This window comes from Plectropomus leopardus, chromosome 10 (assembly GCF_026936395.1).
Source record: "Plectropomus leopardus strain MGB_pleo_1.0 chromosome 10, ASM2693639v1, whole genome shotgun sequence".
NCBI lineage: Eukaryota > Metazoa > Chordata > Actinopteri > Perciformes > Serranidae > Plectropomus > Plectropomus leopardus.
In genome coordinates, this window is record NC_142185.1 from 26347663 (window position 1) to 26374650 (window position 26988).

The window sequence follows — 26988 nt, forward strand, 5'->3', positions numbered from 1 at the left end:
TTTACAGTGGACCCACACGCAGCTTGATGAACGGTGCCCGGGTACTGTGCACGGTGTACACACCACTGCACGCGTATCAAACAAAGTGGAAGTAGACACGACTGTACTCATGATCACCTGCAGATACCCTGGAGTGTACTTTGAAACCCAGAGCATTTCAAGGTACCATTTTGGCCTCATATGTCATATTTAATTCATTGAAATCCCCTCAGACAGACTCTCAGTGAAGTGATATTTCCCCCGCAGAAACCAAATCGAGACTTTCTCCCAATCTATTTAAGAGGACATCTTTTATAGCACCATAAAAATAAAAAATAGCCAATTAACATCCTCATTCACAGCTCGTTTTGTATTAAACTGTGCGTCTATAGGTCTGATATTTTAGCTTAATTTTCACTCTCACTCTCTTTGGCAGCGTGCCCTGCAGCACTCTGGCATGAGACCAGCTGTGACTGGAGGCTTCATCATGTGGCCGACGTCTTTCACTGGTTTACATGCACTTGAGTAACCTGGTTTCGTCAGCTTGATTTCTTAATCATCATGTAAATAAATACTGTGGAGAGAAAAGTATCACATTGGAGGCAGTGTGACTGGGGAAAACAGAGATCCTTTTTGCCCTTGTTTCCAAAATATTTTCTTATTTCACTGAGGTTTTGTGATTTCATGTTACAAGTAAACTGATTAATTGGAAAAAATAAAGTCCTCCTCTGTAGCATCTAAAAATTCCCCATACGTTGGGCTAAAAATCAACTGGTGAACTCAAATGCTCTAATGCTGAAAATTATTATAATGAAACTATTTGTACAGATTTGTTAAATATCACTTCAGGCTGCACGGTTATTTGTCTTGTGCAAATGTCATTATTGGTTTTGGTTCGTAACATCATCGGTAAGAGAAATCCCCCCACCCTCTCTGACGTAGGACAGGTGAGGGGTTAACTGGCAGCTGTTTACTCAGTTCAAGTCCAGTCTAGTGTCGGCTCGTCTCTCTCACCGATCTCACTCCTGTCGGGTCCGACGCCGTTGTAGAGGCGGAGGTAGTTGACCTGGCAGTCGCTGTTTTCTATGTCCAGCTCTGCGAAACGAAAGTGGACCCTGTTGCCGCGGGGCACGCTGATCTCCCACTCACACACCGTGTTGTTCGGGTATGTCCCCGGGTAACCCAGAGAGGACAGAGTCCCACTGCTGGGGCCAAGTACACTGGGGCCACAGCCATCACCTGCAGGACAACACAAACACACAGTTTCAGCGAAAAAAGCACAGACGGGGTGGAAGTGGGAGAGACGTGCCAAGAAAGTTTTGTTTGACTCAAGAGACAAATGATCAATAAAAATGTAAATTTAACAATGAATTAATCCAACACTTGAGTATTAGCCAAAGCAAAAAAAAACCAAACTAATAGAAACACAAAAAATGAGGTGCAACTAGTAAGTCCTCCAGTATAGTTACTATTGTTACTACAGTTACTAGTTACTAAAATTAAATTACAGTTGCTCATTAAAGAAAAATCAACATCCAAATATATTCATTTTAGTAAAAAGCTCAGAATTTAACATTTATTATATTCTTTGGCATGTTTTTGCTGTGCAGGAAGGCCGCCTTATGCATATTTCTGGACAATGTTGCTCAGCATTGCCGTTGGGACAAATCTGAGTGCAACACCGTCAAAGGTAGGCTGTCTTACATAGAGCTGTCTCTACATCTACGTCACACCGAAAACACGTTCCTTCATTACTCGTAATCTAGTTTATTTTGGGTGAATCTCACACCATACTGCTGCATTAAATACCCACTAGTGCACATACTGTGAAAAAAGTCTCTGACAAAGTTCCCTTCATTTGCAAGTTTTGATAAATCCACAGTGCCCAGCTGTTTTATGAAATCTCTCAGCCCTTTTGTTAAAAGAGTGAAACTATATATATTTGTAACACATTTTAAAATAATTATGTCTCCTATAAAGAGCCTGATGCAATGCATGTGTGGCTTTTTTATTGGATTTGCTGACATGAGAAAAATATAGAATAACACCACCTATCTGTATAGCTTAAATGTCTCTGCTTTGATTAGACTTCTTGTATTTTTTCCACTGAGACTTCCACCTGGAGAGAGATCCACCCTCGAGGACATGCACTCGTAGTGCACCTATAAATGTTACATTACTGAGACTCGTTTCCTTTAGCAAACACGGGAAGGGAATGAGCAGTGTCGTAAATCCAAACATAACTTTTTTTCCAAACAGCTTTGTATGTTTAGGGAATTGTTTACGTTTTCCTCTGCAAGTTAAAACAACATAAATGTACGAATGTGTAATAAACATAGCTGGCTTTTGCTAAAATGGGCCTCTCCATCTGTTAAATGTAAAATAATAATGATATCTTGGGCGACTACAGTGCTGGTGACTAAAGCGATGAATCAGACATAAATCATACAGTTGATGGTTCAACACCTGTCGACATTTTGCAGAGTCCTCGGGTAAACACACAACACCGAAAAGATTGTGAAAGTGGCGTAAAAACTGTAGTTTTCTTTGGATTAGATTTTAAATGATAAGCTGACTGTGACTAATTTGAAAACTGATTTGTCATTTATTAAACAAAAACAAGAAATATTGTCTAGTTGCAGCTCCTTAAATATGAAGAACTGCATCTTTACTCTGTCTCTGATCTTTAACTGAATATATTTGGGTAAAAAGGGACCGTTAGTCAAACAAAACAAGATATTTTCAGTCAGGCTGCAACTAATGATTGTCATTATTGATCAATCTGCCAGTTATATTCTCTTTTAAACATTTTGTCAAAAAAAGAAGTAAAAAAAATACATATGCCCTTTATAATTAATTTACAATGGTGACATCTTCAAATGTTTTATCTCACCAACAGTTCAAAAATCCAAAGTTACTCAGTTTATTATCATGTATGACAAAGAAAAGCATTAAATTCTCATATTTAAGAGGCATGAAACAGCAAATGTTTAGCTTTTTCTCTTGCTTTAATAAATGACTAAAATGATTATCAGAATAGTTGCAAATTAAGTTTCTTTCATCATCAGGATGTTTTATTGACCAAACAATTAATGAAGAAAATACTTGCAGCCCTACTCTGACTAAAAGCCAAATTAATGTGCTGTCTTTGGGTTTTATAGACAATAAAAACTTTTGGCTGTGCTGCGGAGAAGATAAACTGTCCAGAAACATTAAATTTTAGATGCAGCTGTCTTATTTTATCTGTTTTTGGCAGATGAATACCACACACTTAAAACTTAAGATGATTTAACACATCTCAAATTCAAGTTTTACAAAATTATTACCTCATATTTTCTATGGATAAATTTGTTTTTGTGTCCTCTGAGCTGTCAGAAGGCAGATGCATTGTTGTGTTGATGCTGAGGACTGTCTGAGATAACACTCAGTCACGCTTCATGGTGCTAAGTGGATGTTCTGTGGGCCTGGAGTTATGTAAGAGCCTCTCGGTGGACACTATCCAGATGAACAGGACAAAAACAAAGCTGCTTCCCTCAACTCTGACTCACAAGTACTGAACAACTGCATGGCATTCAGCAGGAGTTCACATTACCTTACTAGAGTTTATGCTCAAAATACGATTTAAATCCATCCAAATGTTTTATAATCACACCATGAGTTTTTTTTATGCAAAACTCAATTATAATTTATGTGAAATTTAGAGTTATGACAAACTGTGTCCACGTGTTTACAGTCATACCCCCATTGCTACCCCACCCCCAACTCTGACCACCTGAGGTTGACTTTAGGCTCAATAAAACCTACAAAATATTTGAGTTTAGGTACAATATAGTGTTAAGGAAATACATAACAATCATAATATACTGAGCCTAATGTGATTGTGGTATTAAGTTTACGGTATTTTCGCAATCTGGGCTACCTGTAACGAGAAACAAGGCCACAAGTACGTAAACACAGAGATCTTAGAACTAGACTCCATAAAGAAAAGACGTAATTTAAGTTTAGCTATCTTATTTGGAAACCCAATTTGGGTGATAGGCTGTAACTTTAAACTTTTACCAAATCACTTAAAGCCAAACGTGAATTCCGCAAGCAACAGATCCACCAAGAAGCCGTTACTCCTCCACAGTGTCAGTTTTTTGTGTACAACTGAACACCGTTTAAAAAAAGTCTATTTAAAATATCTAGTCCATTTAGAAATCTACCTTGAGTTATATGCTGTGTTATTACACTTTTAACAAATCAAATAAAGTCGCACTTAAATTCGGCAAGCAACAGATAAAAGAAGCAGCTGCTATTCCTCCACAATCTCAGCTTTTTCAGTAGAACTGAACCCCGTTTAAAAAACATTATATTTAAAGTCATCTAGCCTTTTTGGAAATCCAAATTGTATGATGTGCTGCGGCATTAAAGTTTTAGCAAATCATTTAAAGCCACACTTAATATCGGCAAGCAACAGATCAAAGAGGCAGCTGCTATTCCTTCCACAATGTCTCTCTCTTTTTTTAAAAGAACCGGACCCCTACAAAAACAGTCATATTAAAGGTAACTAGCTTATTTGGAAACGTACATAAGTGAAGGGTTGTGGATTTAAACATTAAGTAAATCACTTAAAGCCACACGCTAATTCGGCAAACCACATATCCACCAAACAGCCGTTATTCCTCCACAATCACAGTTTTTTTGGGAACCGGTTTGCCTGGTTTCACTACAGCCGTGTTACACCATGACGGGCGGCGGTGTAAACCAAGCGGAACTCCACGTACACACGGCCATGTAAGGTACGTTTGTAAGTTAGGAGGACAATAACAATGTACCGTTGCCTTAAAGCTCGACTATAAACACCTAAAACCGTCAGTGTTCACACTTTTTTTTTTAAAGAGGCAGCGTGGCCGCATGTGGCTGCGGTTGTAACTCCTCCAGTTGTCACCGCAGCTGCGGGGCACCAACCTTTCTGCGCTCGGCAGCCCTTCGTGGTGAGAATGATGAGAATCGACAGGACGAGAACCCGGGCCCCTGTCGGTCCCCTGCCCACCATTACCGCTCTGCAGCCCATAGCAGCCTGCAGTCTGAATGCATACTGCTCGCTTCTGGACCGGCTGCACCGCTTCAACCTGAACCGAGAGAGGGGCAGAAATACAAAACCTAGTCCTCGAGAGCGAGTCCGCGTGTTGTTTTCCTCCCGGGGATGACTTTTGCTTGTCGTTTTAACAATCCAGTGGTTAGCGACACTCTCACTATGGAGGTAACTGCTCCACACACACATACACACATTCAGGCTGTGGAGCTACTTCCTCCACCGAGGCTCCTCCTCCTGATCCGGGACTGGGATACCCGAGTCCCCCAAGTGGTCCGATCCCAGATCCACCAACACACCCCCTTCAGAGTCACTCTTCAAGAACTGTTGCAGTGTTAGAATAAAAGAAAAACATTATTAAAAACTCCAGACACATACAGTACTGTGCAAAAGTCTTATATTTGTGTTATAGATGTGTTGTTACAGAAAAGTTGTAATGAGTACATATATTAGGGACTGATACTGATTTTTTGTTGTTTTTTTAGGGCTGATGCCAATTATTATTAGTTAATAAGACCGATAACCGATATTTGGAACCGATATGCATTTACAATAAAAATGAAAATCTTTCTGTTAATGTTTATAATTTAGAACATAACAAACTTTGTTTAAATGCTGTTAAATGTTTAATCAAAACTGGAACTTTCAACATCATATACACCAACTCCCCAGCAACCTTTTTTTAAAAATAAAATCAAGTGAAAATTTAAATTAAAGAATAATTTTAAAAAAAGAGCTCCCTGAGGTTTTAAAAAGCAACGTTCCTCGCTTGCACTCCACTTTTTAATTCATTTTTTTTTTTACCAGCTATCATTAAAATAAAACACAGATACAGATAATCATCAAAATGCCATATATCAGCCCCAATAATTGGCCAGGCCGATAATCTGTTGACTCCAAATATATATTTACATCTCAGTCTCTTTATTACGATGCAACAAATACAGAGCACATGTACAATGCATTAAAACAAAAAAAAAGTCAGAAACAAAATGACTTCTTCAGACTGAAGTCAATATTACATGTGAAACATTGATTAGTACAACCATAACAAAAGATATAGCTCAGACAATTAATATTGAGCTTTGGACATGTCTTGAATGCAACCTGGTGTAAATGCACCAGGAGATAAATGTTGTAAATCTCATAATTTCTGACAAGAGAGTTCCAGACATGTGAAGTGGAAAGGGAGGTCACACTAAATACTTGCAACTTTAGCCTGTTTTATTCTGAAATATATACATTTTTAATACTGCAAACATATTTCTTGTATGTTCTGGTTGTATTTTAGTAGAGAGACTACTGAGAAATAAATATGTATGATCATTACAACCTTACTAAAATAACAGTTTAAGGTGACCAAAGATGTTTGCACAGTACTGTATAAAGTTTTGACAACAGAGACCTCATAACTACAGATATATACACATCTACCTGTCTCAACAGTGGAGAGACAGTAGCCTGTAACAAGACAACAAAATCTGAAATTTCAAGAAATAAAGTCCACATTTTTCGAAAATAAAGTTCTAATTTTGCCAAAAATGAACAGTGGTGCATGAAGTAGCTTACCTGAAAGCCAAACTTCATTTCTGAAGTAACTAGTAACTAAAGATAGACTTCTTAATAATTGTAGTGGAGTAAAAGTTATAACACTTATAAGTACAAAGTTGCATCGATGAATATAGAACTGAAATAGAGCCTTTATTGTCATTGTACAAGTTCAGTGGAAGTGCTGAAACAGTGCAAGTATTAAAAATATAAACAACATAAACCAATAAAATATGAGCCTCACATACAATAAATAAAGGGCTAATAAATACTTTAAAATTGGGTAGATATTACCTATTTGTTATTGCAGAGAATGCTATTGTTATGGTTATTGCACAGCATGGATATAGATAATGAGAATGATGGGATGTTATGTCATATTTATGAATTGATACTCAAATAAAGTAAAAGTACCTCAAATTTTAAGGGCAGTACTTATGTGAATAAACTACTTACATTCCACCATCTGCTTGTTAAAATATTATAACTATATAATAAGATAATAAAAAACATGCAGTAGATTAGTGGTAGGAATATAGGGCAACCACATCTGAAACTTCAAGAAAAAAAATCAATATATTTTGAGAATAAAGTTGTAATTTTAGGCTTGAATCAACTGTGGTTGTTGGAGTCCCTGAGAGCCAAACTTAATCCGTAAAGTAACCAGTAACTAAAGTGATTAATGGTTGTAATGGAGTAAAAAGTGCAATTTTTCTGATTGTGACGATGCATTCAGTGTTTTACCCGGCAGCAAATTTTCTATCTATAGTCTTTTCCTGAACTGTTCTAAAAATTAATTATGACACAGTAAATATATGGTTTTATCGTGCATATGTGTAATGAACATCTAGGCATAAACTTTCTACTTCAGGATTGATGAAATTCCGTTTTATCTAAGTTTTGAACAATAAAAATCTTACAATGTAGTAAATAATCTGCAAAATAGCAAGCCTAATCCAGCCATCAGATAAATGCAAAGGAGTAGGTTGAAAGTAATAAAAAGCTGTTTCTTTAAAAATGACATTTTCATTGTTTGATTAATTTTTATTTAAATGTCATGACTTATTTTGGCGCCGTCCCACATTTCAAGACACTATAACCATCTTCAGTCTAGCATTTACAAAATAAAACGTGGAAAACGAATAAAAAGTAATAAAATAAAACATTTAAATTAAAAACCTAACAAAAACATCCCAGAGGAACTCCTCACACAAGAAACTACCAAACAATTACAGATTATCTTGAAAAAATCCTCTTTTTCTTCTCTCCTATAGCTTTCTTTAGGTCTTTAGTTCTTGTGAATTTTCCATATTTACAAAATAATATCTTCTTTTTATCGAATCGTAGAAAACAAAATGGTATGCGAAAATGTCCACAAGTAAAAGTATGAAGTCTTATAAAATAAAAGTACAGTGCAGGTGTAATAATGCACTCTGTCTGTGGTTAATGACAAAGCCATAAAATCAACGTAACAGCTGTGTTGTTGGTCATTTATTGGGACGTATGGAGTGACTCCAGAGTGTGTGAAACTCAGCTGGTTTATAAAGATCCATGTGGGCTAATAAACTTATTGTCCCACCCGCCTTTTATTATCCCATTAGTGTGTGAGCCTTTACACCCAAATCTGGCACAAGAGAATTAAATATATACTGGAATATAAAAAGGGAATCCAATACAGAGTTATTTATTTAAGTGAGACTGCAGGAAAAGAAGTATATTTTGTCTGATTAATGACTGGGTGGCACTTTATTGTCATGACATCCAAGCCGAACATTTTTGGAGAGCCAAGCAGAACATTAATATGAAGAAATATCCACTTATTGTTGTTCTTCAATACACCCTCACTTGGCAAAGAGCTCGAATGTGATGCAACTGCCAAGAGTAACCAATAGTAACATGTAGCAACAAACACAGTTTTTAGCCTGTAGCCTCTGAGTAACATGTCGGATGATTCAGTGTGTGTGTGTGTGTTTCTACGTGTGTGTGCAGACTGCAGGCAGATGTCCACGAGGGTGTAAGAAAGTGTAATGTTCAGAGACGCGGCCAAACAGTCAGTCATGCTGAAATTGTCCACTCGTACATTCTCTCCCAAACACAACCTCCGCCTGTTTTTCCCTATCTGTGTTTCTATGACACATTTGCAAAAGGGCACAAGGGGAACTCCAAAATACTCAGCAGCATGCTCATCAAGTCCCCCCGAGGGACGTCTTACAAATTACAATAAAAGTCAGATATAGATAACATACTATTATGTAGGTTTGGAGAAAATTATAGAAAAACATGTTAAATCAAGTGTAATATCCCTGCAGCACAATGTGTGTTTCTAAAGTCAGCTTTTTTTGAGCTTTTATTTTTTGACATTTACTTTACTTCCTCATTGTTTGGGGTCACATTGATGCTAAAGATATACATTTAAAAAACAACAAAACTAACCTTTATTTCTCCATACAATGTTTTTCTTGTTTTGTTTTGTTCTGCTTTTTTAATTTTTTTGTTTTGCTTCGTATTAAAATCCATGGCATAAAAGTGGTGCAATGCATTGTGTTGTTAACTTTAATATATCTGACCTTTTGGCATTATTGTTCAAATAACATTCACGCCAATAAAGGACATTGAAATTGAAAAATTGGTGATAAACTGCACATTTGGTTAAGGTGGGAAAAAAAAGACATGGCCATAAAGTGTTGTTACACCAAACGGAGAAATGTTTTACACGTTAAATGGATGATATATGAACAAATGCACTCTCTTGCCACTTTATTAGGTGCACCTGTACAGTCTATTGCAATTCAATGCAACAGCTCTGTCATAAACAAAGTTGCTTCAACAAAGTTCAGTTTTTGTAACTGGCGTCATTGTTAATGGATTTACAATCACCCATTAGTTGCATTGCAGCCTGTTTCAGCTCTGCAGTCTGCTTCCGTACTGGAAAAGTTTCAAAAACTGTTGTCTCCATTAGTCACTTAGATACAAAAACATTGGAAAGTAGCGTTTGAAAAATACTCAAGTTTCCCTTCAACACCTCTAAGACTATCTCAAAAAGCTGAATGTTAGAGGCACAATAAAAGTAACTTAACTGCAGAACAGTTATTGTGTTGCATTTTGTAATACAGCTGTCATTCATAGATAAGGACATACACAGTATGTAGTCATTACTCATGTTTTGGGGTCAGTTTGACCCCAGAGAGTTTTAACTACACTACTGAAGAAAATCAGTTGTTTTTTAATGAACCATGTTTTACAGCTTTCCTCTGAAACGTGTCATCAGTTAAAAATCAGGTTTATAAGTTTATAGGTGAGTTTCATAAAACTAAGTAAAGTCTGAGGTATCAAGCTCATAAAACAATGTTAAGTATGTTTTTCGAGCTGGAAAAGAGAGGCTGAATTTAAGTGCTGAAGCTGTCAGAGAGGTGTTGATTCCACTTTACATGTGGTCCTATATTTTGTCTTAGTTTATGGTGGCGGTGAATTGGACTCTCGCACATTATAATCTTAAAAGTAAAACTTTTGGTGTAGGGCCACTATAATATGTTGCATTAAATTGCGTATTAACAGATGGACAGATATGGACATAATTCTTACACCAGACATCTCCAGCTTCATCTTCTTCACACTTAACATTGTTATACATAAAATTCTGGCATCATTTTCAGCCCTTACAAAGACTGGTCTTTGTCTTGAAACTACACTGGGGATTTCTGAACTGGTTCATGATATGATACTGGCTTAAGTATAATGACAAGCTTTCATTATAAAAAGGTGAAATGTTAAAGTGAGGAAGGACTGCTGGAACTAGACGGTGCCACTCGGTGGTCACAGAGTATTATAACAAGTTGTCAATGGCCGGCTGTTTTTATGTAAACCTTTCTTGACATTGTGCATTATTAAAAACTGTGTGTGGGTTTGATCGTGACGGTTAGCTGAGTATTAATGGATTTTTTTTTCCCCTTTCATCTCCCGTGTTAGATTTGATGAAGGCTTGGCACAACCTTTGGGGAGAAAAGTCAGTTGGTGGGAGCTGAGTCATCACATGCCTGCATCATGTCTGTACCTGCTGATGCAGGGATTAATACAGGAAACAATCAGCACAACCAAACCCCGCTCTGTGAAGGTAAGCCATATCACAAAAGCTGTCTGCAAACAGAGACAGAATCACCAATACTGATACTATTGGTTTTTTTCATTATTAAAAATGACTTTTGACTGCCATGTAAAGGGGAGAGGCACAAGTACTTTGGTAATGCCAAAGGGAAATTGAACTTTTACAGCAGCTGCTTTACATAAATCACAAAAAAACAAATGAAGTAGATGATAAAGTACAAGTAAAAGGCCAAAACTTAAACAGACTAAATAAAATTTAAGTTAATAAATTCAACCATGAATATAGACTAAAGATAGGATTAACTCTACTGAGTTACTAGTCCTGAAAATACACTTTAAAATGAATTGTGCATTTGTGCAAGGGAAGCATATATTGCTGAAATCTGTATAGTAAGATGCAGAGCTGTCTTTTAATATTAAAGAAATTAATTTCACATATAACATACGTTAACATATACATGATTTACTGGATATACAGTATATTCAGATGGTTCATTTAGTGCAGAATGAAAACAGCACATTCAACAGACTGGTTAATCTTTGCGACATCTTGCTGCACACATTAAAACTGTCATGGCACTTGCAATAATCCACCGCACGTTAACGAACACAACCATTCATAGCTGTGGAGTCTCAAATGCAATCATATCAGTCACAGCTTGTGAACTGCAGTCAGACTATCAAACTAGGCAGCTGTGATCAAATATGAGTCAAGAATCTGTTACTGCAATGCCTGTTTCTTACCTCATGATTTCTCTTCTTATTGTGTGCAATAAGAGGAGTAATCATAATGGGAGGGCCGAGGAACAAGACTTTCTAGTGCACTGCTGCAAGAGTATAGTGACAGTTTAAGCAAATATGATAAAGAGTTACTTTTTTATAAAAGTTATCAACTACAGCTTAAAAAAGCCTGAGTTTCCCAAATAAAAAGAGTCTGTGCTCTGCCCTCCTGTGGACGGTCTCTGCGTTTCCCAAAAAGATCCCATGCATGTTAAAACGCTGCATTTACACATTTTACTGTTTAAAACTGTCCTGTGAACTATGAAGGTGACGTGCACCGTACAACAACAGCAGAGAAGCAAATATGCATGCACTAAGAAGAGTATTTATGGGCCTAACATATCTGGGTTTTAGTTTCATCAAATCACACTCAAAACAAGTCTTATATTGACACTTTAGGTATTGATTAGCCCACCACCCACAATATTGTTCATACTTCAAAACCATAATCATAGAAGTTTTCAAGTGTTAGCTAATCCCACCAGTGAGCAATAATGTTGTGATTAAATGTCTGCACACAATCAAAGAGCAACAGTTATTCACTTCAACAGAGACGTCATCAAACAGGCCAAAAGCCTGACATGAGAGGAAAGTGAAAACACATTTTTGTAAAACTTTATTTATCCCACAATGTGTGAATTCCCCTGATGTGGGATTAATAGTCTTACCTTAGAAAAATGTGCTCACACTGTCCTCTCTTTTGACTTTTTGACTGTTTGCTGACGTCTCTTTTTTAGGTAAAAAAAAGAAAGGAAAAAGTTTCCCTTTGAGTTTTTTCAGACCATTTAAACAAAAAAAAAATCAAAGTTCACTGATGGGATTGAACACTTGAAAACACTTGTGTTTAGCAGCCAACACTGACTGAACAGCAAATAAAAGCATTACAATTAAATGTTAAAAAAAAAATCAATAACACCTCTGCTCTTAAGTTCCCTCTTATGAATATAAATGGACAAAGCATGGCCTCCTTTTGAAGGACATCAACCAAAGATACAAGGTACAAGGTTGTAGGGGATTATTGATCTGTTGTTGAGGAAAATTAATGGTATTTCCTGTTTGAAGTCTCAGCATGTAGCTGTTTTTGACCAGTCAGCTCGAGAAGGTCAACAGATGCAGCTGAAACCTGATTGGTATTCTAGCACACTCAGTTGTAAAGGGAGGATCGGACTTTAAAGAATTCAGCCGAGGTCCTGACAGTCACCACAAGGTCAGGAGTTTCCATGGCGATGCCAGCGCAGGACTCTTACTGGTTTAATCTGAATAAGTAACGTAAAGAGGGGATTATGTCAAAATGCAGTGTTTGACAAAATTAGCGAGTAGGAATACATTTTATTTTTCATGCGCCGCAATGACAGTTATTGTTGTCTTGTGAGTCATTTTACAGATCATTTGTTCTGAGTGAATCATGTGCACTGATAACTGTCTCCACTGGGAGTCAGTGTAGGGCACAGATAAGAGCAAATCAGTCACCTGTAAATCATTGTTTCCTTCTGTATCACTGATTCAAATAATTGCTGTGGCCTCCAGTTTCTCAGCAGAAGTGTGTCCCCAAATATCTGCAAAATAGCTTTTGGTTGTGAGTGAGATTTCAGACGAGTTTATGGGAATATGAGCAGACAGTCGTCTCATTTTAAGCTTATTTCTCAATTTTGATAGGAGCCAAAGCCTCTGTCTGGTATTGAAAGTTTCATATCAGTTTCCAGGTTGATGGGGGAAAAATTAAAGTTAATTTGAGGATATGTCAGTGTTACAGTTTAGATTAAGAGCCTTTAAAGTATTATAAATTGGATAGATTTTGTTTTCTAGTTTGGGTTTGGCTTATTTTGAGGGATTGTAGTTGTAGGTTAATGGTTTGTATTAGATTTCTTGCCTTAAAGGGAAACGTGGGGGGAAAAAAAGTATAAAGCCTGTTGTAACTCCAGAGGGAGCTGTGCAGAATCTGATAAATTGGCTTAAATGACATCACTTGTGTCAGCAGCAGTTGGGACTGAAGACAACAAATCTGTTAATGAGAAAGATCTAGAAGTGATATCACCAGACCTCTGTAGCAGCTCTTCATCTCTGTTTAATACGAGGGGCTTCAGGCTACATTAGCTGCTAGCATAACACACAAACCTCTGAATGAACTGATGGCATTGTGGGTAATGCAGGCACCAGATGTGGACTAGGAAGAACAATGTGTGGATGCAAACCAGATAATATCTCTAATATTGCAGCATCAATCTTGATACTTTGTACTGTGTTGAATTTTTAGCAGCTAAATTGTGTGGAAACTATGAGTTTATTGAAGTGTTTACACTGGTAATAAGTGGATTACATTAATTCCAGAGAGATTTTATTCCAGGTTGTAAGGCAACTGAACTATCATGGCTCATGGGTTAAAGTGATAACAGTGTCTGGTTTGTCTTTGGGTTATTTTGATGGATTGTAGCTGCAAGTTTGAGGTTTATTGAGGAATAATTTCTTCAGGAAAATTGTTTTGAGTTAACTTTGTGTTCCTTCCTGTAGTGCTGTTTATTGTTTGATGTGAGTTGTCAAGTGCACTTTGAGCACCACATCTGAGTGCCATCTAGTTCCTTTATTTATATTCAAGTGAACAGACGTCTCTACAGCCGGAAAAGGAAGAATATTGATTTTTGATTTTGAACTGTCCCTTTAGGGTACAATTTTGAGTTACTGCAGCGATTCCACTTTGTGCGACACTGTACTTACTGTACCATCTCTGTTTCTGTTTCAGTGCTGAATTTATCCAAGGGCGTTGTGCTCACTACAGTTGAAAATTCTATATATAAAAAGTAAGAAAAACTCATAATATCAGGCATTTTTATATATTAAACTAACAATTTTTTTTTTCAAAAAAAAGTTTAAATGCTTTTGACCTTTACACAATGTCTGTGACCCACGTGATTATTTTTCTCCTCAGATTTATTTTCAGCATAATCAATGTAGCTTTGAGTACTCAGACAGTGAACGCTCTGTGTGCACTCTGTGTTTTCCATGCATGCACCTTTGTTTGTGTGCATGTGTCTGAGTATATACACCAGAGCATTTGAGTTATATGTCATCCTCCATCCGTCATCACAGGGGTTCGGTACAGGAACGGTACAGTTTAAGTGTCTCAGGGTCTGCGGTTGTGGTTTTCGCGATGTGGAAGGAAACGTGGTTTTCTAGCTACCGGTTTGTTCCACATTTTTTGTTCCTTTAAATAAACACGAGTGACTTGATGAGTCAGTCTCAGTATCCTTCCCATGGCCTTATGGGAGATCACGGCTGGTGGTCCAGCACTGTATAACCATTAACCACAGTGTCTGTCCACACCACAGCACCCTCCAGTGGGACAGTGGACATATACATCACACTCAGCTTCCTACATACCTCCTCACACAAACAGATGGAAGACATGCAGCCGTGATCGGACCACAGATTGTTGTCTTTGCTGTAGTTTTTCGACGTGAGCTTTGGGAACAAGGTCTTTTTATCTGAAGACTAAATAATCAGCAGCACACCCTCCAAACCACCGGTGACTGTAAATGATGGGTGTCATTTTGACTCTGCTGGGAGTCTCGTCTTCATTGGGAGTACACACTAATAAACAACTGAACAAGGAGCTCGTTAATCATTATGTGCACACGAACACATGCAAACACGAAAAGAAGATATAGATGAACTGATAGTGTCATAGTAAAAATGGTAAAAAAAAAAATAGATTGAAAACTAAAAGATAAGAGGTTTAGTTGTCTCCCATTCACTGTATGCATCAAAGAAAAAGTTCAGCATTTTGGAAAATATAGTATGACCACTTTACATTGAAAAAAAAAATTGGCATTGCCAACTAGGCGGGACATGTCTTGCATTCTCACCAAAACAATACTCGATTTGGTCACTGCAAACATTGCTGGATATGTCTCGAAATCTTGCATTAAACTACCTGCTTTTATTGCTACAAACAGCTATGAGCTATCACAAAAAATACCTTTTTTGGTCAATACAAACACAGCTGGAAATGTCCCGAACTCCCCCTAAAATATACAAACTTCTGTTGCTACAAACGTGGCTGGAAATTAAATAATACCCACTAAATAATACCCAGTTTGGTCACTACAAACATGGCTGGGAATGTCTTGAATTCACAAAGAAATACCACTGTTGATGCTACAAAAAGGGCAAAAATGTCTGGAAAAAGCAGTACTGCAGGTTTACATTGGTCTGATCACATTTCAAGAACATAACTAACTCAGCAGAGAACCCCTTGTCTCCTCAGCCCATCTTTCTTTCTCTTTCTCTCCTCCTTTAAGTGCTTCCCTGACCTCCGATTGTCCTCCAGTATTTATTGTGAACTGAGACGAATTGTGTTTGTCCATCAGGGTCATACACACTGCTGCCTTTTCAGCAGAGAAATACCAAGGAGTGCACATCAGCCGTTCAGAGTCACTGCAGGACACAAACACACAAACTATCAGATGCTCCGACCACAACGTACACAGAGGAAATTTCAGTTTTTGGAAAACTATAGAGATTAGAAAAAATCTAACTAAACTGCCATATCCCTATTTCCTATATGAGGACTCTCAAGGAGCAATTTATAATTAGTAAAATTGCAGATCTTGGCAGGGATGGGTACGTGACATCCGACCCCTGACCTCTTCTGCTCAGTATTTACTGCGATTAAAGAGGAATGTGTTTCTGTTGTGAATGCATCTTTTCAACGTCGGCAGTGCCACATGTCACACCCCATGCAATTTTTTCTTAATTTATTAAGTTATTGTGAGTAATTTGAGACAATGCAGGTTATCAATTAGTCACTTTAGTTAATTATCAACCAAATATCCCCTAATTGCTGTTTCACAAATGTGAAAATTTGCTGCTTTAGTTCTTTTTTCATTATATAAAGACAAGGGATACACACACACACACACACACACACACACACACACACACACACGAAAGGACAGTACTGTCTAAAGTAATGCAATTCAACAGTCTTTGCATTAATACATCTTTTGTAAAACTGTAATTAACACTTGGACTTTAGTAATCAATGAAACTGTAGTTTGTGTTTTTGATGAAATACTTTTTTCTGGCTGTCCAGTGTACAGTACTGTGGAAATATTTATGATTAAGGTATCTGTTCTGTGGTTCTGGTTTAGATCAGGGACAACAAGACGAGTTGTAGCTTCTAAAAGTGAGACAGATTTTTAAAATTGCTTTTTTCTACTTTTCAAAAATGTTCTTCAGTATCTTTTCTCGGTTTCGAGGCCCGGAGATTTTCCTGTGACAGAGATACTTGGACCTGAGCTGGATGAGCTCTGTCTGACTCCTTGGCTTTCTAGGCACATTCCTTGTCCAGGTGCTGTGTATTTTCTTTTTCATTCTGCATGAGCACCTCATGTAAACTTTTCCAGGCCAAATTCATTCATTTATCACTCAGACAATAAAAGGATTCATCTCCCTGGTAAGCAGCCCAAGATGTCTTTCTTTTTTTTTTTAAAGATATTCTGGTCTAACCTTTAACTCTATTTAACCAGATTCACAGTCAAACACAGTGAACATTTTGAGGTGGTATTTTTTGTTCTGGTTCTAGTTTTTAATGGGGGAAGAGAAGCATATTTTATGGGTGTTTCATCTTCCAAGACAGAGCAAATAAACTGCAATATCTATACTTTTCTGAGGTTCAGAGGTCAACTTGTAGGAGGTCCGTTTGGCCACCTCAGTTGTACTGTATATGGAAAGTGTGTGTGTGTGTCTGTGTGTGTGTGTCTGTGTGTGTGGTCTAAAGTTTGCATATGTGCTTCACAGAGGCTCCACTATATATTGTTTAACTAACCAACTATAACTTATTGAATCTACACATAGATCTCAAAATAAATGATTTAACAGTGAAGTGGGGGAGACACAATATTAGATTTTCACTACGTGATTATTGTGGCCAAAAGAGTTTACAGTTATGATTGCAATATCTAACTTGTAATTTTAATGAGTTTTATTTAACTGTATTCTAATCACTGATGCAATAATGTGTTAATCACTTTAATGTTGAAGCTGGTAAAAGTGGAGCTAATTTTAACTACTTTCTACTTGTGTGCTCGGTATTTTGTAAATTTTTTCCTCCTAAGGAATAAATTTAATTTGTATCTAATCTATAATAATACACGATAATTTATTTATTACTTAAATTTTGTATAGTTAATCTGAAAATTAAAAGTAATTGAAGTTATTAAATGAATATAATTAAGTAAAAAGTACAATATTTGCCTCTGAAATGTAGTAGAGTGCACATATAAAGTAACAGAAAATAGAAATACTCGAGTTAATCCTTTAAAACCTGAGAAATCAGTTTGAAGGCAGAAACGTGGCCCAAAAATTATCAAAACATTAGAAATGAAAATTACCTGAAAATAAGCACTGACAAACAAGTAAAAAGGAAAAAATGTGCTGGAAAAAATGTATTTATTGTATATATTTATTTCTGTAAAATAATTTTATATATATATAATTATTATTATTAGAAATATAGTTTTTGGATAATTTTCTGATAATCCTTCCCTCTCTGTAAAACTAATTGTTTGGTGATTTTCTTGTCACCCTTTACTTATTTCTTGCAATTTTTGGGACATCTGGGTCATTTTCTTTTTTCCCCATGTTAAAAAAAAATCAAACCAATTTGCTCTTAAAAGGGTCAAAAAGCTGGCGAAAGGCTTCTGAATGCAGCACAAGAAAATTGATGTCAATCCAGGTTTCAAAAGGTTCAGTAAAAGTACATAAAGTATGTACTCAAGTCCAGTAATTGAGTCGATATACTTAGTTACTTTGCCGCCATTGCTATACATCTATTCTACATTGCTTCTCAAAGTTGAAAGCTCTATAGACGATAAATCCGGCCTTGTGTTGTCCATCTTAATATCGGCGATGTTTCTGTAAAGTTGTGCAGTTTTGTGGTTTACCTCTGTGTGCATTAATGTAGTGGTTCATCTGTTGTTACTTCCCCGTGAGAAGCAGAGTCAGACCGTAGAGAGAGTTTGGTTTTGGTGGTGAGGTTGCACTCCAACTGAGAAGAGAACAGTTGAAACTGTTTACAGAACCTGAGAACTAGAAAGATTTTTTGGCATAGACATCGGCACAGTTGGGCCACTTTGGTTTTCCCATAACCTCTTTTTGTTCAGCGTGATCTTTTGCTGTAATATCCAACACCTGACAAAGATTGCAGTAAGTCTCAAACAGATGCAGTTATTTTTCTGTGGTGTGAAAAAAACTGTGTATTTTAGACTTATTGTAGGACCTAAGCCGTTAATTCCAAAATTAAACCAAAAAAAGAGAATTGCAATGCATCTAAGAGTCTAAGAATTTTTTCCTACATCCCGACTTAAAACTAATTTGACACCCTTTGCTTTACATCTTTAGGTATGCTGACGTAAGTACAGGCCTCTGTCATGTTGAGTTTTACGTGCACAAAACAAACCATCTCAAAAATGTTCCATGTCAAAGTTTTGAGAATACATTTTGGAGTTGCATTTCCGTCAAGCATATTACACCTGGCATGTGTTGCCTGCCGTGGTTTGACATTAATGATGGCAGCAGTGTGTGTAGAGTGGAATAAAAGCGGGTAGTGCGGTGGACTGCCTGATATATATATGTGCCGTCAGGGACTCTGGACTGTACATTAAGTGTTCTCCCCTGCTGCCAGGAGTGCCAACATTTACAGTCATTATACAGATTATTTCAATGTGCTTTCAGTCACAAGGCAGACATTAAATAGTGCTTTTGTGCAGTTGACAGAAACCATGATAGGTGGGTTTGGTTTCAAAGTGTGACATTAATTAAATAAAGTGCCGCAGACTATAAATTCAGTTATTCACTAGTGTGCAGTTTGGTTGTATTGTCAGTATGTGGCACTCTGTCTGACTCGTTTGCAGAGTAAAAGTCAACAATAGAATTATTTTTGTTTTGTGAGAACAGAACTTGCTTTATTTTTATTTTATTTATTTATTTATTTATTTTATAAACACACAAACCCATTTGCATGTTTTTGCCCTATCGCTGCGTTTTTTTTATACCACATTACCATTTTTTTAAAGTATCTTCTTCGCTATCTGTTTGTGTCTTTGTTTGTCTCTCTTGACTTTTTCTATGTAATTGTGCTTGTTTTTACTTGTTTTGTTGTCATTGCAATTCACAATAAAAAATAGATAAATAAAATAAATTTTCTGCTGAGTTCCACATACGAGACAAATTGCTTTAGCTGTCTTGTCCCCATATGCTGCATCCCAGCATGCTCTCTGTTTGTCCCAGGTCAACACTGAATCCTATGAGCATTCCTCACATACTAACACCTCACTGCAGAATACCCTACCCACAATGCCTTTCAGCAAGCACCTGTGTTTATGGCCCAATACCGCACCCTTTCACCCAGTGGGAAATACAACTTTATTTATTTAGTTTAAATGCATTATAATAAAAGCTTGTATCTTATTATTGTAGACTTTGGTGCATTTGATGTTCCAGGATGCTGTGTGGAGCACTCGTATATTCATTGTTTGTGTTGATTTAAAATATGCTTAAAGGAAATGTACAGTTTCTGCTTGTTACATGCATACAGTCTTTGTCAATATACATTTACAATTCTGATCAAACACTTTGTTTTTTATGTTTATAACCTTGCGCAACAAAAGCACATTTAGAATTAAAATTTATAATTTATGCCATACCGTTTACATTGCTATTGTTATTATATTTTTATCCTCTGTATGAATTGTTGTACTTTTTTCTACTTTGTTTTTCCTTTTCTTTCTTTCTTGATATTTCTATTGTCTGTTACCTGCCAAGGAACTACAGATGGAAAATACCAGTCCTGCTAACTCTGGCATATTTACATTTGTATTTTTTTTTACAGATGTTCATTAATATGCTTTGTCCCTTTTAAATCAAATAAGATTAAATTAAAAAACATCATGGTTTGGCTCAACATTTATAAGGGAAGTAAATCTGTGGTTTGTACCACAGCAAAAGCTAGCTGGCATTTTCAATAGCAATGAATAGTCAGCTTTGTTTTCTCCCTGATCTCTAAGCTCAATCCAAAATAACCTTGATGACATCACCAGGCCCATATTTTTAGGTTAAACTCGATCGACTGACTCTTTATCACCTTACAATCCAAGATGCAGTTTATTGGTGCATCCAAGTTTTGTACTGTAGTGACATGGTGATAGTTTGAATGACAGGAATCTGACAGATTTTGGGATGTGATTGGTTACCTTTCTGTGAGTTTCCAACACTGTTAGTTCACAGAACTCTTATAAGCTAAAAAAAACATTTCGCTGTTCATTGAAATTATATGAGATGGTGCCCAGCTTTGCTTTCTGTGTTCAGTTTGGCTTAACAGTGACTTGAGATGGGATTTGTGCACAGCATCAGAGGAAGTGTTGCCGGGGAGGCTCATTTCTACAACAGAACATCCTCTGGGGCAAATAGCTCATAAATCAAAGTGCTGATATTTAGGGCTAAAATCACTGCTCCCCTGCACACACTGTGCAAGATTTGGCACAAAACTATGAAAACTGTAAATCACACCGAGGCCAACAGAAAAGAAAGGACTTTTGTGTATGTGCGTATTTCTGCTCATGCCTGATTGACTCCTTGTTATGAAGATATTTGGTAGAAAAATGCAGAGTTCTTGACTCAAATCGAAGAAAATAACCTCTGAATCAGAGTATTTACTGCATATTTTTTTACAATGTTAAGGGTCAGTGCGTGGGTTAGTGAGTGAATCAAACAGACTTTAATATAACAATATCAGCTCATTACAGTCACCACAGGAAAGAAGCACGGCTGATCAGATAAAACAGGAGAAAAGGTCTTTATCATATTTACTCTTCTGTTCATGTATGACCTGTTCAGCTGTAAATATGTTTATTTATCACTCACATGTTTCTCCCACATAAAGTCTGAGCAGTAAATCAAATGTGACAGGAGTCTACAGACTGTCTGTCTCCCTCTGACATGTCTCACAGTATATCACGTACATGAGTCTGTGTGCTGTGGATGCAGATAGGAAAGAGGTGGTAGTACCACAGTGTGATGAGGGAGTACAGGAGGTTTTGTACATATGTGTGACTGCAGAGTGTTTGGGATTATCCAGCAGGTGTGACTAAACATTCCCATAAAGGTTTCTTCCAATAATAAAATCTGTGCACAGCAGCAGAAACACAGTCAAGTTATGTTTCGATTGATTCCAGTTTAATCTCAGCGCATTAATGTTGCATTGATGCAAGACAACTCAAGACAATCGTATGATTACAGAGTTGATTATGTGATGGTTTGGCGTTTTTGCTGTCGCCGTAGGTGACCATATTTTGTGCTAAGGAGGAGGGAGGGGCGGTGGTGACTGAGAACCTGATGATACCTTTGGCAGTCTCAGCCTTAATTATGCATAACTTTAAGCTTCAATAAAATGTAAATGTTGAATTATATAAATGAAATGTAGATTAATGTTGATATTAGCTAAAGAGACCAAAACAGTTTTTGTTCCAGGCTGTAAACATGTTTATTTCATTTGTAAAGTTGGTCATTTTAAGATGGCGATTGACTGACTTTTGGGGCCAGCCTCAGGTGGTCATTTAAAGAACTGCAGTTTTTGGACACTTTCACGTTGGCTTTGATCCTCAGCCCTAGAGGTTGACTCTTGGATGTGAGGCATCCAAGTTTGTATTTTTAGGAGCTCTGCATTATTTAAGTGTTGGAGAGTGGAGGGAGGGGGAAAAGCTATCTGTCTCTGTCCAAAGTGTAATATAGAAATAAACAGTCTCATAATGCGTATTGCTGATGTTTGTGGTTGTTTGCAGAGAGCGGGACTCAGCCCCTGCTTTTTGACACACTCAGCGATAGGAGGAGAGACAGACAGTTGGAGAGTTGATGATGGCTGAGCTTCATGCTGCTGTACACGAATGCTTTGCGAGTAATAACACCTGCGTGACAGCTGCTGATCCGGCTTTAGATAGCTCGGAGTGACAAAAGCACTCAAATGTCAAAATTTTGATCATCAAGAACACCTTTTACATTGGTTTTCAACTGAAAAAAAGTGGTTTGGAGGTTTAGTTACTCCTCATGTACAGTACTTGAGTAAATGTGCTTGATGTATATATACTGACTGATGATGGTCAAAAACTTTACTTTGACATGATGTGTCTTTGAGATATCAGTCAGTGAAATCAAGAAATATTGTGCTAGCTAGTCATATTTAGAGATGACTTTTCACTTTGTAGAAAGCTGTTTCTCCCTGCCTCCAATCTTAATGCTAAACGAACCACATCCTGCCACCAGCTTTGTATTTAACACACAGACAAGAAATTGATATAAATCTTTCCTTCTCAGTCTTAGAAAGAAAACAAATTTCACAAAATGTGAACCATTTCTACACTGGCGCTCCATCACATATTTAAGAGCCATCTGATGAATTCTTTGTTTCTGATTTCTTGTAAATGATTCCACCTGGATAAACTGCTGTTTTTATACGAGACCATGAGAAAAGAAAGCCTCTTGAATCAGACTCGACCCACCGAGCCGCCTCATACCTTGTAAACGGCGTGGCCGTCTCTCTCGGTAGAGTGATGTCACCGTTGGACAGCCCCGGGTAAGAGACAGGAATGTTACAGCCTGTTGATTGAGGCGAAGGATTGTGCTGTGTATGTGTGTTTTCTGATGTGTGGAATGAAGAGAGACAGTGCACATGTTTGTGCATGTGTACGCTGATGTGCATGTATGGGGGCTTTGCTGCAACACTGCTGTGTGAAGGCCAGCTGTGAGCGGGGGAGTGTGTGGACCTCCTGTACGTTCACAGCAAACACACAAAAGCCCCCAACTCACTGAGAGGCACAGATACATGTACAGGAGGACGAATTAAAGCCAGACGGTTTGTGTTGCTTATACCATTAGACAAATTCCCCGGACAGACTGAGTGGAGACTGTGGTGTTTGGGGTCATGGTGGCTGGTCATGGTGTTTGGGCCTGAACCATGGGAGCCTCCACTGAGGACACACTTAGCTCCACTTTGGGAGAAAATTAGCTTAAATATGTGATCAAGTAGTTTGTGTTGTCCTTAACCCAATTTCTTTAATAGATACAAACATTATAGATATGACAGATGGCCCATAATTTTGAGATAAAGTAAAGGTTGTGAGACTTTGACCTCACACCACAGTGTGCATTTATTTCACGGGGTGGAGGTCTGTGAGAGGGAGGTGGTGGTACGAGTCCTGGTAGCCCCACTGTGTGAGCAACGAGGTTGTTTTCTTAAAAAACTGAATAACAAACCTCTGGCCTTGTTGGTGGTGAGAGGGGCATTTTTGAAGTGACACAAGGGACTCCTAAACCCTGTGATTTATTGCCGGACCCATGGTAGGGGGCAAGGAACGAAAAGTACCCACCCTGAGTGTAGCAGGTGTGGGCTGAAGGCTGCGACAGTACGGTCATCGTAACCTATGATGAAGAGGGCACGACTGAACTAAATAACAACTGTAGGCCTATAGCAAGCTCTAAGGATCATACTGTTTATTCTAATGTCTACATATGAGATTTTGTGGATATTTCAAAGGTGTACTTTGCAGGTATTCATGCTAACTACTTGAAAACTCAAAATTTAAACCAAACTTAAGTATTCCCTTCCATGAGCACTGGTGGTTTGAGGGACACCATAATCCCTCATGCTTCTCTTTTTTTACTCCCTTACATAAAACTTAAAATTTCCTCCTTTTGCCGTGATTTTGGCGTAAAATCCCGATGCCAAAAGCCACTTTTCGCGGCTGTATGATAAGCCGCCAGGCGGCGTCACCTGAGAACACAGCAGGACAGAACCGTTTGCATGGTTATTATACATCGTTGATGGCCAGATGGCAGCACCTGCTGCAGCAGCATGATACACATACAGATGGCGATATCTCAGACTAACCATCTGAGCCAGCACGTGTTTGTTGATGTCCTGCCATTGGTTGTCATGTGCTTTTGTTGCCTAAACATAACCACATGCAGTGTCGTCACAGTCACAGCATCATCAGCAGACACAGAGGGATACCAAGTGTGTAATATATAGATGCAGAAGTCCACTACAAAGCGGCAGTATGTGATGACTTGGCTTACCACAAGCACTCAGGAACGGCACCAGATTTGAGGCCATTTTCATAGTGGCCAAACGATGGAGTTACAACTACCAGGTCCTTCACATGATGCCATGATGGGGCCAAAACAACTTTTTTCCATCAACTTTCATTGTGGAAGCTACGCCTGTAAATCAGTGGATACACTCTTTTGAGCATGTCATCCCCCAAAATGACTTGTCACAGTAGCAAGATTTAATACATTTCACCAGGTAACATTATGAAAGTCTAGAAGAGCTGCATGATTAAATCATTTTATCCCATCAAAGTATCAGAGGGCAAAACCGGAAGTAGCTGGCTCGCCAATGACACAGAAGATTATACACCAACAAACTCAAAATTTTTCGGCATCATTTGCCACTGAGCAACTTTCATAATGTCTCCATTTCTCTTTATACATCCATGCTGGCAATAGAGGCAATATTCAAAAGATCACCAAAGTAATTTGGATCCATTTTTTTTCTGGGCACCTCGAATTCCTTAACCAGATTTTGTGACAACAAACAGTTGTTGAGATATTTAAGTCTGTACTGTCTGTAAGTGGTGGACAGGCAGATCAAGATTTAATTTACAAGGGCTAAAATTCCTTGATAAAAGTGAGGTTTATGCAGTGTGATGTTCTGGCAGTGTTGCATTTGTGCAGAATTAATGTCATTCTTGACATAATTTGGAGTTTCTTAGTTTACTGCCCTCCATTGTTCAGGTGTGGGGTTAGTTCACTGTGACCTGTAGGGTCAGAAAAGGAAGGTCAAGGTTCAGTGATCTGGGCACTGGGGCAAAAGTTCAAAATAGTAAAAGTCTAAAAAGAAAGAAGCTGATTACACACTTGTTGAAAAGCGTTGTAGGTATAACCCTGATTTACTCTGCTGAAAGAATTCCCAACCAGCTGAAGGCAGATAGGTGACATCATGAAAAGGTAAATATTAACTCAGTGTGAGATCACTGGCCAGAAGGACGTAAATATTTTGTATATTTAGGTAATTATGCAGTATGGGTACACTCTTTTTTTAAAAAACAGACAAGCACTGACTTCATTGCTGACATGGTAGGAAGTATAGTCAGTCATGTTCGTCTTGGTGACGCTAAATGTTTAAAAGATAACTAGTATTTTGGGGTGCTTTCTGGCTGGTCTAAATTCCACAGCTCTCTGTCCCTGCGGACGAGGTGACATGGACACTTTCAGATGTTTACTCCTGTTTGCACTGCAAATTCCAGGATTGCCTCATGTTGAGGAGAAAAGGAGGGAAGAATGTTGGAGCTTTACAAACTCAGATGCCATAAACTCATCTAAATTTTTGACGAAGACTTGGATAGCTAACTCTTTAAAAAAAAAAAAATTCTTAACAGTGAGTTACTCCGGTGATGGGCTGATTGTCTCAGCTTTATGACTGTAAAATGTAAACTCACAGCTGAGCAAATGTTTAAAAAGATGCATTTACAGTTGCCATGAAGCCCTGAAGTAAGATGTGAGTTGCCTCTGGACACCACATGCAATCATTCACAATGTTTGAAGTGTGGAGGTCACAGAAAATGATCTGTGAACGTTGCGCACAGACAGTGATAAATGGCAGATTGGACACAGATTGCTCTCTAAGAAACAAATACATCTGATAAGCACATTTCCACACACTGATATGCCAACACGTTCTTTCTAAATGCCACTCTGTCTGCCATAGACTTGTTTTGTCTATTAATAAACAGTATTTACTGTACGGTCAAGTTCGTGTTTTCATTTAAGCCTCTAAGTGGTGCTCTGCGGGAACACTGAGGTAAAAACACAAATACCTAAGTCATCGAGGGGCTCTGGACAATGTCATGCATAATACGCATCATGAACTTTCTCAGGGCACAGAGGAGGCGTGCCAGCTGGTGGGAAAACAAAGACACTCGTGTACACTGCGTGCAATTCTCTGTTTGGGTAAGCGGTATGCGTATTTGTGTTTGTGTGTAGATCTGGGTTATTTGTGCTCGCTGTATGTGAGCGCTCAGGAAAAATGGCTTTTTTATTTTCACATAGCAGCAAAGTGTCACTGCAGCAATATAGCAGTATATCTTTATTAGTGATGTATTTTGAGCTGGTAGTTTAATCCCTTAAACTTGTGGTTTAAACTTGGTCATTTATGTTGTATATTGGGATATACAAAACATACTGTGTAATTTACTGAATCTGTATAAATTATTGTTTGAATGTAAAAATTTGATTTGAACCTGCTAGGCAGCATTTCCCCAGAGAGAAGAGCTAACTAAAAAGCACTTGAGATCACCTTGCGATAGGATCACTAGAGCCGTGATACAGAAATCTGCGACTTAAAATGAATGCCAGTTGCTTAAAGTGGAGGAATAATGGCGCCATCTCTACAT

The 26988-nt window shown here is 37.8% G+C and overlaps 2 protein-coding genes across 2 annotated transcripts in view; one reads left to right on the plus strand and one right to left on the minus strand.

The window, feature by feature from the left end:
• Window positions 1–5284, minus strand: part of dcbld2 (discoidin, CUB and LCCL domain containing 2) — a 23229-nt gene extending 17945 nt beyond the window's left edge. Inside the window, exons 1-2 of the mRNA XM_042494175.2 lie at window positions 4930–5284; window positions 994–1218 (exon numbers count right to left, since the gene is read on the minus strand). Coding sequence (XP_042350109.1) covers window positions 994–1218; window positions 4930–5245 — 541 coding nt within the window. The 5' untranslated portion in view covers window positions 5246–5284. The remainder of the gene's footprint in view (window positions 1–993; window positions 1219–4929) is intronic.
• The window catches only part of col8a1a (collagen, type VIII, alpha 1a), a 46712-nt gene continuing 21310 nt past the window's right edge, over window positions 1587–26988 (plus strand). Inside the window, exons 1-2 of the mRNA XM_042495133.2 lie at window positions 1587–1669; window positions 10571–10715. Of these exons, the coding sequence (XP_042351067.2) occupies window positions 10635–10715 (81 nt within the window). The 5' untranslated portion in view covers window positions 1587–1669; window positions 10571–10634. The remainder of the gene's footprint in view (window positions 1670–10570; window positions 10716–26988) is intronic.